Source organism: Citrus clementina, unplaced genomic scaffold (genome assembly GCF_000493195.1).
Source record: "Citrus clementina cultivar Clemenules unplaced genomic scaffold, Citrus_clementina_v1.0 scaffold_3, whole genome shotgun sequence".
In the NCBI taxonomy this organism is placed as follows: Eukaryota; Viridiplantae; Streptophyta; class Magnoliopsida; order Sapindales; family Rutaceae; genus Citrus; species Citrus x clementina.
Window position 1 is genome coordinate 34626 of NW_006262339.1, and position 13690 is coordinate 48315.

The 13690-nt window shown below is 44.3% G+C and overlaps 1 protein-coding gene across 1 annotated transcript; it reads left to right on the plus strand.

The window, feature by feature from the left end:
* The first annotated feature begins 967 nt into the window (after window positions 1–967).
* On the plus strand, window positions 968–1777 carry LOC112100144. The gene has a single exon (XM_024188584.1). It carries the CDS (start codon window positions 968–970, stop codon window positions 1775–1777), a length of 810 nt encoding a protein of 269 aa, XP_024044352.1.
* The last annotated feature ends 11913 nt before the right edge of the window (window positions 1778–13690 follow it).

Sequence of the window (13690 nt, forward strand, 5' to 3'; positions counted from 1 at the left end):
CGGGGTACACCATATAAATACTCAGGTTTGATTTTTATCAAGTAAGTAAACAGACTCACCAGAAAAAACTAGGGTTTCTTCAACCTCAAAATCTCCATTACCGAGAGCTTGCAAGCTCTCTAACCTGAGATAACCCAACTCTGACTTGAGCGTCGGAGTGTGGTCGCCGGCCACCCCGGCTCCACCTCTGACCTTTTTTTTTGTTGTTTCACAGGTTTAAGGCGAGTTTCACCGGCCCTCCACACCTGAAGTCAGATTCCCTCCATAACCACCGTCATTTCAATCCTCCTTCATTCCACAAAAAGCCTAAACAGCTCGCACGTGCCGAACAAGCGAGGTACCCCGGTCCCCGACAAAAATATAAATTTATTGCTCTTGGGTTGGTTTTGTGGTTTTTTATTCATTGACCAAAAATCAGCCGCAAACAATTGGCGCCGTCTGTGGGGACACGAGCAAAAAGCTTCCACACGATGCTAAGCTTGTCGGTACGTGTGCTTGCACAGCCATGGCACCCGACGTACCACTGATAACCAAATGTTATGTCATGATGGAGCAGAGGACCACGGCGGTGATGAGAGGGGTGACTCGACAAGGAGGGCATCCCGCCTAGAGAAAGGCAAATCAGTTAAGCAATCAACTGGTATTCAACCCGACGAGGAGCCCGTTACTCATAAACACTTTGAGGATTTAGCTCATGCGATTCTCAGAGCAGTAGGATCTCGGGTACCCGAAGCAGCCACTTCTCCGGTAACTCAAGATGTCCCGCCTCCACGCGGTGAGAAACAGATCATACCAAGATCTGAAATACCGGAGGGAAGTAGACCAAAGCATGGGCCATCGAGCACCCATTCAAAGCAAACAAAAAGCCCATGAAGATCTTCGGTACAAGTTGAACGCTAAAAGAGCTTCCCAGACAACAGAGGCCTCCTCAGGTGCACCTGGGGTACCCCGCGAGTTCCTGGAAAAAATGGAGTACCTCGAAGCTCAAGTGAAGCTCCTTTCTAAAAAACAAAACCCTACCAATGCTCTAGCGCAAGCAGTGCATAACTCGCCATTCACCATGGAGATTCGGACAGCAGTTCTCCCGGAAGCGTTCACCATGCCTCAAATACAACAATACTCGGGTACCTCAGATCCCGTGGAACATGCTGAGTTATATCGTGGCCAGATGATGATTAAAGGAGTGGACGACAATGCTATGTGCCGGATGTTCCCGCATACCCTCACCGGACCAGCCAAGTCATGGTTCCGATCGTTGAAGGCAGGTAGTGTATCCTCCCTAGACCAGCTCCTAAAAGATTTTGTTCATGAGTTTGGTTATGCATCCACCCAAGACATAACATCCTCCAAGCTTGCTTTCATCAAGCAAGGGGATTCGGAGTCTTTAGCCGAGTACGTAACCCGCTTCCACCAAGAGGTGTTGCGTACCGGTACATTTGGTCACCAACATACTCTCACTCATTTTAAAAAGAATTTACGTTTGGGGAAGTTATGGCAGTCATTTCAAAAACACCGCCCTCTTTCATATGGGGAAGCTCGTTCTCGAGCCCTGCAACAAATAGAAATAGATGAGAAGTGTAACCTAAAGCGGGAAGAAGACAGAGTCGAAGTTGTGAGAAACAAGGAGAAACCCAAGAGAGCCGATGTACCTCAGGTACCCTCTCAAGCACCCCGGGTACACAGCCCACCTCGTTCAACCCCACGTGGGAGAGGACTGAATATCCCTGGTGTACCCCAGGTACCCCGAGTACCTCAGGTACCCTTCCGAGCACCCTGAGTACATAGCCCATCGCTACCACCAGAACAACGGGAAGCACCACAAAAATCCAGATATGACTCTTTCCACCATTTGAATCAATCTCCAGAACAAATATTTTACCATATTAGGGATACGGGGATGCTTCGCCCACCTAAGCCAATTCGAAAATACCCCAATATGAAGCGTAGCTTGAAGTATTGTGAGTTTCATGAAGATTTCGGCTATAGCACCGCCGAATGTTTTCACTTGAGGAAAGAAATTGAGTCATTGATTCTGAGTAGGTATCTCAAGGAATTTGTGGCTGATATGCGTGAGGCAAGGAAGTTCTCGGAGCAAGATAAGGGTAAACAAGTTGCTAACCCTCATCCCGAAGCCGAGATACCCCAGGGGTCTAAGAAAGGCGTGTATGTTCGAATGATAGCAGGGGGTCCTACCCTCGCTGGGGAATCTAGACGGGCCATCAAACGTTACAGTAAGCCACCAATTTTGGATCGCCCTGGAAAAGATGTGAACTTCGCTTGTCAAAATCAACTTAGGGTACCGGGGGTACCCCACCGTCCCCCATCTATCCTTTTCACAGAGCAAGATGCTGAAGATGTCTCGTACCCTCATGACGACACCTTAGTAATAACGTTGAAGGTTGCTACTGGTAAAGTAGCAAGAACTCTTGTAGACACCGGCAGCTCCGTTGATATCATTTTCAAAAGCGCCTTGGATCAACTATTGATTGAATCGCTAAAGATCACCCCATGTGCTACACCTCTTATTGGGTTCGCCGGCGATATGGTTATCCCAAAGGGCATCATTACGCTACCCGTTACACTTGGTAAGGTACCTCACCGTGTTGTTCATATGATTGATTTTCTTGTTGTGGATCACCCAGGTGCCTATAATATCATCTTGGGAAGACCATTCTTAGCAACAACTAAGGCGGCAATCTCCATGCATTACCTCGCCATGAAGATTCCAACCGCTGGAGAAATTATCACGATCAAAGGGGATCAGCAATCGGCTCGAGGGTGCTACTCGGTCACATCGAAAGTGAGCTACCAAATCACCACCAATATGTTCCTGGAGGGGTACCCCGTCAGCACAAGGCCATTTACCAGCCTATCCAAGCGGGCACTGGCTAGACGCCGGAGAGTTGCACGTAAGAAAGCTCAACGGTCCACAAACTCCCAGGTACCCCAAGCGTCGTATGAAGCTGGGCCAATGGAAATGGATGTGGTAGCTCCCAGGGCACCACTGGTACCCCAAAGTCCCAATTCAGCATCAATGGGAGAAGTCGAGGTACCCCTGGATCCCCGGGTACCGAAAGATGAAAAGCGAGGAGCACCGGCTGAGGATTTTGTGTCTGTTTTGATCTGCAATAAGGACCTAACCAAGATGGTCAAGGTAAGCTCCAACCTCCCTGACCAACACCGAGAGCAGCTTATTGAGTTCTTAAGGAAAAACTTAGATGTGTTCGCTTGGTCTCACGCGGACATGCCGGGTATCCCGCCTTCTATCACCTGTCACAAGCTCAATGTCGATCCACATCATAGGCCTATCAAGCAAAAACGTCGAGCTTTCAACTAGGAACACTATGACGCCATTGAACAAGAAGTGGACCGATTGCTAGCAGCGGGGTTTATTAGGGAGGCGGTGTACCCCGATTGGGTCTCAAATGTTGTACTGGTTAAGAAGTCTAACGGGAAATGGCGCATGTGTGTAGATTTCACGGATTTAAACAAGTCTTGCCCTAACGATAGCTTCCCATTTCCCCAGGTAGACCAGCTTGTCGATGCTACTGCTGGGCACGAGATGCTTAGTTTCATTGATGCTTTCTCCGGGTACAACCAAATTCCAATGTACGAGCCTAATCAAGATAAAACGGCCTTCATCACCAACCGTGGGTTATACTGCTACAAGGTTATGCCTTTTGGTTTGAAGAATGCGGGCGCCACCTATCAGCGTTTGGTGAACAAGGTCTTCAAACAGCAAATCGGTCGTACCATGGAGGTGTACATCGATGATATGATAACGAAGTCGGTGTACGCCAGTGATCACTCGGGGCACCTCAGAGATACCTTCAATATTTTGAGAAAGCATCAGATGCGCCTAAATCCTGAGAAATGTGCATTCGGGGTGACTTCAGGTAAATTCCTTGGATTTATGGTACAACAGCGGGGAATTGAGGCTAATCCCGACAAAATCCAGGCGGTTCTTGGGATGAAGTCACCAAGTACCATTAAGGAAGTCCAGAGCTTAGCTGGCCGGATAGCCGCCTTGAGTCGTTTCATCTCCAAGGCCACCGATAGGTGCAAGCCATTTTTTAAAGCTTTGAAAGCGGGAAAGAAGCTCCAATGGACCGCCGAGTGCGAAGAGGCTTTTTAGAAGCTAAAAGAGTACCTCGTTAATTCACCATTGCTCGCCAAGCTTAAGCATGGAGAAGTGCTTCTGTTGTATCTCGTTGTTTCTGAGCACGCCACTAGCTCGTTGTTGCTTAGAGAAGATGAAGACGGGGTGCAACGGCCTATTTACTACACTAGTAGGGTAATGGTGGATGCGGAAAAGAAGTACCCCGCCACAGAGAAGCTGGTTTTGGCTTTGGTAATCTCTGCGAGGAAACTCCGGCCGTATTTTCAGGCCCACACCATTGTCGTTGTAATAAACCTTCCCCTTCGACAAATCCTCCAGAAGTTAGACATGTCTGGAAGACTTCTTCGCTGGTCTCTTGAATTGAGTGAGTTCGACATCATCTTCAAGCCACGCTCAGCTATTAAAGCCCAAGCCATCGCCGATTTCATTGCAGAATTCGCCAATGACTCCGGGGGTGAGGAGATCCCGGGGTACCCAGGCGAAACTACATCAACTATTGAAGAAGAGCATGTCTGGAAAATTTATGTGGATGGTTCCTCAAACTCGCACGGAAGCGGTGCGGGAGTAATAATCATCGATCCAGATAAGGTGAAGCTATGTTATGCCTTGCAATTCGGGTTCAAGGCCTCAAACAACGAATCCGAGTATGAAGCTATGATAGCGGGGCTAAGGATGTCGAAGGCCTTGGGCGCAAAAAGAGTCCACATCAAGAGTGACTCTCAATTGGTGGTCGGTCAGATCAACTCAGAGTATCAAGCTAAGGAAGAAAATATGAAGGGGTACCTCGGGAGAATAAGAGAATTAATATCTCAATTTGCTGAGGTCAAGGTGGAAAGAGTTCCACGATTAGAAAATTATGAAGCTGACAACCTCGCCAAAATGGCTTCCTTCGGTGCAACTCAGTCGGTTCGTCCAATCACTGCTGAGTACGTACCTACACCCAGTGTAATCTACTTGAGCCAGAAGAAATAGGGTCGATAACTGCTGGGGTACCCTGGATGCAACCAATCATAGGATACCTCAGAAGTGGGGATCTGCCCTCAAACAAGAATGAAGCAAGGAAGCTAAAGTACAAAGCTGCTCAATATTGTCTCATCGAGGATACCTTATTCAGAAGAGGGTTTACCCTCCCTTACTTAAAGTGCTTGGGAAATGAACATGCCAAATATGTCATGAGAGAAATACACGAAGGGATATGCGGTAACCACTATGGAGCACAATCATTGGCACAGAAGGCCCTTCGTCAAGGATTTTATTGGCCTACGATGCGGGAGGATGCCAAAAACATGGTCAAGAGTTGTGACAAGTGCCAGAGATTTGCCAAGGTACCCCACCTTCCACCAGAAAAGTTAATTGTCATGTCTTCTCCGTGGCCATTTGCTGTTTGGGGCATAGATCTCATTGGCCCACTACCAACTGGTAGAGGACAAGCTAAGTATGCAATTGTAGCCGTTGACTATTTCACAAAGTGGGTAAAAGCGGAGCCGTTGGCAAGCATTACGGAGAGAAAAACCACTGATTTTGTTTGGAGGAACCTCATATGCAGATATGGTATCCCTAATGCAATTGTCAGTGACAACAGGAAGTAATTCGATAACGAAAAATTTCAGAATTTTTGCTCGGAGCTTGGGATAGCCAACCGATTTGCTTCTCCGGCTCACCCACAATCTAATGGACAAGTGGAAGCCATCAACAAAATCATCAAGGGTATCCTAAAGAAGAGGCTGGAGGAAAGAAATGGAGCTTGGGTAGACGAGTTACCCGGCGTTCTTTGGGCCTATCGGACAACTCAGAATATTTCAACTAGGGAAACCCCATTTTCTCTGGCTTTCGGGACTGATGCAGTCATTCCAGCTGAAATCGGGATACCCTCTCACAGAACCGCATACTTCGATGAAGCCGAGAATGCCTCTTTGATTACGTCCAATATTGATTTTGTTGAAGAAAAAAGGGCCAAAGCAGAATTGAAGGTTGCAATATACCAGCACCGCGTTTTAGATTTATATGACAAGAAAGTACGCCTCATATCATTTAAGAAAGGAGATTTAGTCCTACGAAGGGTAACTCAGAATACCCGGGTACCCTCGGAGGGCTCTTTCGGAGCCAATTGGGAAGGCCCATATCGCATAGACAAGCCGGTAGGTTCAGGGGCATACAGACTACTCCACATGGATGGAACAATCGTCAAGCATCCCTAGAATGCCGCAATGCTGAGGAAGTACTACTAACATGAGGACAGTGTCTTAAACCTTATCGTTCACTTTATCTATCTCTTATTTTCTTTACTATGTGTGCAATGTGGTAAAGCCATGAAAGGTACTTAGGGTACCCCACATGTGCAAGTGAAATTTTTAATTCCCTAAGTCCTAGAGAGTGGATATCTATATGGTTTCCTATTCTCATTGGGACAATGAGTCAGTCTTATGTAATGTTCTCCTTTTGATTACCAAATGTGATTATGGTTAAATTTTCGCCATTAATGTGACTCTCTCTTATTACGCCATGTCTTATTCAGCTATAATTGCTCCATTTCAAGATAATCAGGGGAACCTGAGGTATCTAACTCGATTCGATCGTGAAGATCTGTTCGAGGTCAACGCCAATAAGAAATAATACAACAAATTTAAATAAGGAGGGTCAGAGAAGGCCCGAGGGCGAGGTAAACTAGCATACCCTAGCGCCATGAGGTTCCGTTAAGGTATGCACACGCCCACACCTCCATTCTTTTGCTTGAGCCAAGTAAAGAATAGATAAACGAAACGAGGTAGGCAAGCATGCCCCTCTATTCGCATTATTTTATTAAATATTGACTAGAAGAGGATGGCAAAACAAGCATGTTTTTGACCATTTCTGTAAGAAAGGGGGGCCTAGAAGGTCCCAGAAAAAAAAAAGGTACCCGGGATACCCTAGAAACTCCACAAGTTTATTTGAGATACGCCATAATCTTTATTTAATCCTAGTTGCGCCAAATATGAATTTTGTTTTATCTTATGATAATGTGCAAATTATTAAATTATTTTGAGATACGCCATAATCTTTATTAAGACGAGCAGTGAGCACATCTACGGAAATCACCATGCAAGCGCCAAAAATACATCAGGGGGTACCTGGGGTACCCGAGGAACCCCCACGAGTCTACACAAATCAATCATAAGCAAGGAATTCAATGGTAAGCCGAATAAAGTCTATTGTAAAAATTTAATATGAATAAGTAGCAAGATTGCCGAGGCAACCTTCCAAAAGACAAGTATCCCAAAATATCAAAAGGATGATAGCATACTACAAAGGTACAGAAGCAAAGGAAGAAAGTTACTAAGACATCTTGAGATAAAGCTGTAAATAGCAAGTAAGGTCAAAAAGAAGGGGGGACATCCTCTCCACCGTTCCCCTCAACGGGGGCGTCAATAGGAACACTCACGGCCAAAAAGCTACTATCTGCAGGAACAGCGCTAGCCGAAGGGAGATCCGCCTGGGGTGCCTGGGGAACCTGGGGTACCCCCGAAGATTGCTGCGGCCTATAGGATGGTGGAGCTTGGGTAGCCCTTTTATCCTCTATCGCTTTCAGGATGGCCGACTTGTCCACCCATTTCTCCACCCGGGGTACCACTAACTCAGGCTCGACGCTCCAGACCTCAGTCATGATAAGAGTGAAGGCCTTGTCCATCATCTCCGGTTGGCGAGATAGTAGCTCGCCATGCTTAGATTCCACCTCTTCCAACTTCCTAGACAATCGACTGTTCTCCCGGGCGTGGTCATCCAAGCGCCTTTGCAAAGCCCTGACCTCCTCTCGCAGCTTCTCTTCCCGAGACTGGCCGAGCCTAACCTCACCTCGCAGCCTCTCTACCTCGGTCTGTGCAGCCGAGATGCCACTAAGGTCTCGGAGACCGTGGCTAAGGTAGAAAGCCGCCTACACAAATAATAATAAAGAAAAGGAAATTGAGTCAGGGCGATAAAAAAAAAAAGAGGAAAAGAAAAGAGTGAGAGGCGCTTACGTCATGACAAGCTTTGAGCGCTCGGCTATAGCGCTCATTTAAATCTAATTTATCCGCCTAAATTGCCATGTCTGTGGAAATACTCTCAAAGGAATGAAGGAAGCAATCAGTCAGGTGCGATATCCGCTTGTTAGCCACCGGATCCAGCTCGCCCTCCATAAGGTCTCTAGGAGCCGAGAAAAGAGAGCCAAGCTTTCTCTTGTGGGTACCCGGGGTACCCCGAGAACCCCCAAGAGAGGAGACGGGCAATTTGCCTTTGCTGCCTGGAACGACGGGAGGTCGGTCACCTTTTGCGGAGGTACCCAAGGTACCGGAGGAGCTGCCGCTCATGCGACTGAAGAAGGCGTCAAAATCTTCGCCAAAATGGTCCATGCCTATCCAACAAAAAAAGAGGTGAGACAAATCAGGAAAATAAACAACAGAGTCGTCATTGGCAAAAAGGCACATTAAGAAAAAATAAGCGATGGCCACCAAAGCAAAAAAAAAAAATTTGTTCAAATAATGGGGGCACCCCACATAACCAATGAAGGCGGGGTACCCCAGCAACACCACATAGCCATACGTGAATTGCCCCCCGAAGAAGACTGAAAACTCTCCTTAATCAGACCAGCTCTCGCCAACCGGGAAGTGCACAGAACATCACCCTCACTCTGCAAAATCTGAAACTTCTCTATAACACCATTCACTTTCCTCCCCACTTCATGGATTGGGCACGTTCCCTTGGTCCAAGTGATGTCTGCAAAAATCCAAAAAAAAAACAACGAATAAGAAGAAAATTCATGCGAAGAGGTGTATATATACATAGAAATGGAGAGAAGAGAAAAGAAACACATACTGTCTTCATTGAAGAAGTTCCGAACTTGCACAACTTCATTTCCCGCTGGAATACTCTTCCCCCACTCGCCCTCAGCCACAAACCACCCATATCTGTAGCCCTTTTTCAGCAAGGGATCCGGTCTCGCCAAATTACCATGAACCCCCCAAGTAGCAAAATAGGCTACGGATAAACCAGTGGGCTTCTTCAACTAATAAAGCCCCCTCAAATCTCCATATGAAATATCCTCCCCAAAAATATCTAGCCACAAAACCTCCAGACCCGTGAGCAATCTCCAACCGGGTAAGGATAACTGTTCGGGAGCAATTTTCATCTCAGTGAACATTTTTCTAAAAAATGGCTGAAGAGGTAAATAGAAACCTAAGTCAAAAAGGTCGATATGAAGGGCAACACGATCATAATGAGGGTGCTTGGGGCGCTCGCCTTTGCGAGGTACCCTAAGGTGGATAGAATGAGGTATGTTGTATTTGGTTTTAACCCTTTCTAAATCTCTCGGAGTAGCCGGCCTACCCCCTAGTGCATAGAGCTTAGGAGCTACAGAGACAGATGGAGAGATCAGGGGAGGTTCTGGAATGCTAACAGGAATAGGAGATTTGGGTCTGGATGTCTTTGGACGAGTTTTTCTATGGGCTGACTTGGCTGGGTGTTTGCCTTTAATCTTTGATTTTTTATTAGTTTTGGTTCGAGATAACTTGGGACTAGCCAAAGGGGACCCATCATCGTCACTAAGGGATATATGAGGGGCTGAATCAGAAAGGGGAGCCTCCTCACTCGACTCCCCCGGCTCCCTGACCACATTAAGACCCTTTTCCCAACAATTTTTCTCCCCATCTTGTTCTCCTAAAAACACAAGACACAAGTTCAAAAAGAAAAACTCCACATCAAAATATACCCCCACAACTTCAAACCTCATCCATCACAAGCCAAACACCAACATCCACCAATAAAAGCATAAACAAAAAAAAAATGCCAACACTTTGCATGAAAACCAAAAACGAAGCCACAACATCATTCTTCAAAATAAAGAAGTCAAAAATAGGTATGAAAAAATTTATACCTATATCTCACCGAAAGTAGCAAATTTCAGTCGCCAATAAGTAAGTTTTAGACTATAAATCGCCAAGAGAAGCCACAAATCGCCAAAAGTTGCTCAAAAGATGGAGCAGTGCAGAGGCTGTCATAGACACAATAAAACATGTTAAAGATAAAAAAAAAAAAAAAAAAAAGCTTGGACGTACAAAAAAAAAAAAGAGAAGTCTGGAGATATAAAAAAAAAAAGAAGAAGCTTGGACGTACAAAAAAAAAGGAGAAGTTTGGAGATATAAAAAAAAAAGAGGAAGTCAAAAAAAAAAAGGAGAAGCCTAGAGATTAAAAAAAAGGGTAAAGAAGAGGAAGTAAAAAAAAAAAAGGAGCTTGGACGTACAAAAAAAAGAAAAAAAAGGAGAAGCCTGGAGATAAAAAAAAAAAAAAAGCAAAGGAGAGGAAGTCAAAAAAAAAAAGAAAGAGAAAAGCCTCCAGGATGATTTAAAAGAAAACAAAAAGAGAGGAGCATGGATTAAAAAAAAAAAAAAAAAAGAGGCCACTGGAAGAAACAAAGAAGCAAAATGGGGGGAGAAGATGGCTTACCACAAGGAGATCACTGCACCACCAGCCAAACGCCGTCATCACGCCACCACTGGAAATCACGGGAGCCAAGGCCGACCAAAAAAAAAAAGGGAAAAAGAAAGAAGAAAAAAGGAAGATGAAGAAAAGAGAAAGAAAATTTTATAGTGGGCTGAGAGCAAGCAAGCAAAAGAAAAAGAAAAAGAAAAAAAAAGTGGAGATGGGGTGGCGTTGGAGTTTGGGGAAGAAGATGAAAAGTGTTTGGGGATTATAGAATAAAGGGAAAATAAAAACGTGCAGTAGGTGATTTATATATAAAAAAAAAATGTGTGAAGCTGGAGGTTGAAATGATTTGGCTGGTTTTTGAATTTTAAAAGCCAGAGCAAGCAAGAAGTCACTGGAAGTAATTAAATTTGATGGGAGATTATGTTGGGATTTTCAAAATAAACGACAAGAGATTGACATTTACATCAGGGGTGTTAATTAAACTTGACAGAGCACACTGCACGAAAAGAAGATCAGGGATGTTTGCGTGGTTTGATTTTTTTTAAATTCAAACTGCATGTCAGACGGCTGCCACTTTCCAAGAAAAATGAGAGGGAGACATGAAGACGACTGTTCGTTCCCATCGTTAAAAAAAAAAAAAAAACCAGGGGGGTGTTCCTCCAAGAAGACATGCATTAATTCAGTGTGTAAATATCGCCACGTGTCACACACAGTTCCTCCAAGAGTTTCTTGTACCTCAATTACATTCGCTACAAAGAAACTAGGGGGATGTTGTTTGGGAAGGAAATATGAGACCAATGATGAAGCGCCACGTGTCGATATTTAAGAGATTAATTTGTCTCGGGTACTCTAAGTACCCCGGCTACCCTAAGGACTTCGGGGGTACCTCGGGTACACCATGAAAGGATATAAAACTCTTCGTAAATATGTGAAGGGATATGTGGGTCCTGAATCGCAAAAAAAATCGGTTTGATGCGTGTCGAAAAATAAGGAAATCTTGTGCCGCAAAAGAGGAGACAGCCGCCTGTCACGATAGCAAATCCGCCAAAAGTGTGATATTGTGACAGTTGGGACCACCAGCTTTTCCTGCTACACCTGCAAAATTACAACGGAATTGCAGAGGTACGCGGGACCACTCCACTACGCCCAGCACGTCAATACGCCACAAACTTGCTCTCCACTGATATTTTTGAAACGTCTAGGCCGCCTTACGCATAAAAATAAGAATATTCCTGACATGACAGCAGGGAACGCCATTAAAATAGCGCCAGGTGGCACGGCGACCGGGGTACACCATATAAATACTCAGGTTTAATTTTTATCAAGTAAGTAAACAGACTCACCAGAAAAAACTAGGGTTTCTTCAACCTCAAAATCTCCATTACCGAGAGCTTGCAAGCTCTCTAACCTGAGATAACCCAACTCTGACTTGAGCGTCGGAGTGTGGTCGCCGGCCACCCCCGGCTCCACCTCTGACCTTTTTTTTTGTTGTTTCGCAGGTTTAAGGCGAGTTTCACCAGCCCTCCACACCTGAAGTCAGATTCCCTCCATAACCACCGTCATTTCAATCCTCCTTCATTCCACAAAAAGTATAAACAGCTCGCACGTGCCAAACAAGCGAGGTACCCCGCTCCCCGACAAAAATATAAATTTATTTCTCTTTGATTGGTTTTGTGGTTTTTTATTCATTGACCCAAAATCAACCGCAAACAATTTATAAAAATGAAAAATAATTCTTTTAATGTTCTTCAGTTTTTGTTTTAGATAAAAGTGGGCAAAAAAAGTTGATTAATAAAAAATTCAATCGAACCGTTCGGTTCGGTTCAGTTTTTGTGCGGTTTTTTTACCTCTAAAAAATCGAAATAGTAATATAATAAAAGTAATAAAACTAATCGGTTTGATTTTCGGTTTTTTTAAAAAAAAACCGAAAAACCGAACCGAAATCTCAAATAAACCGATTGTAAAAAAACTCTAAAGCTAAAATCTAAATCTAAACACTTCTGTCTTCTTCTGTTCCCGCTGCTCATCATGACCTTCAGCCAAAAGCAAAAACCCATCGCTGCTCGTCGTGACCTTCAGCCACAGGCTCGAGTCGTGACCTTCAGCCACACTTCTGTCTTCTTCTGTCCCCTATGCTCGTCGTTGCCGCTGCAAGCTCGTCGCCGCCGCTGCTCGTCAGTCGTCACCAAGTTTACGGTCTATTTGGAGCTTTTGGTTTGCATTGAAGCATGTCTCCAAGAGCCTGACCTGATCTTGGGTTAGCCGTTTTCTGCTTAGTTTCGATGGCTGTCGGTTTCCTGAACTGAACTGAAGATCCATTTCTGGCTTTTACAGGTGGTGTTTGAGATTATTGAACTTTTGGGAAAGGTGGAGAGAGCTTGAAGCTTGCTCTCTTATAGACTTGTATGAAAAAGTGGCTTGGGTAATTGCTTGAATCTTGATGATTATGCCAGTGATAGCCCATAGTCAAAACTAAGGGGCTGTCATCGGGAGCTCCTTTCCTTCACTCTCGATCGCCTTCACAAGGTAAAAAAAAAAACAAGTTTTGGTTTCAATCGAAGCTCTTCAGTGATGGAAGCGGAATGATATTGTTATTTCTTGTAATTGAAACTTTGAAAGGAACCGGAACTTCTTCGAGTAGATGCGGAGAGAATACAGAGGCAAATGCAAGATTTTGTGATATTTAATTTTTTTTTTTCACTTTGGTTTTGTTCACTCAATTTTAACAATCATGTTCCTGCTCCACGAAGTTGTTCTGAGCGTTGAGTTTGATTTTTTGAAACAAACATTTCCAATTTTAACAATCATGCGGTTAAACTTTGCCGCTGAAATGTTTGTACCTGTGTTTTATGTTTATGTTTTTCATTAGGTGGGTTTTATGGGATTATCAGTCTGGAAGGCTGCTTAAATTATACAAAGGAAATCCAATTGATGAATTTGTGTACTGTTGGATTAATATTTTCTTCCTCAAAACATTTTATCCTTTTAGAAATTAATTTAAGGTTTTAAATTTAAATAAACCTACCACAAACTTTTATGTTGGTGGTAGATTTATTAATTTAAGATTTCAAATTTAAAAAAGTCCAAAATAGCTCTAATAGGCACATAATCAAAATAATCGAACCGAATCGAATC

Excerpts from the sequence above, each read along its gene's own strand:
- LOC112100144 (XM_024188584.1), top strand. The coding sequence starts at position 968 with ATGGAGTACCTCGAAGCTCAAGTGAAGCTCCTTTCTAAAAAACAAAAC.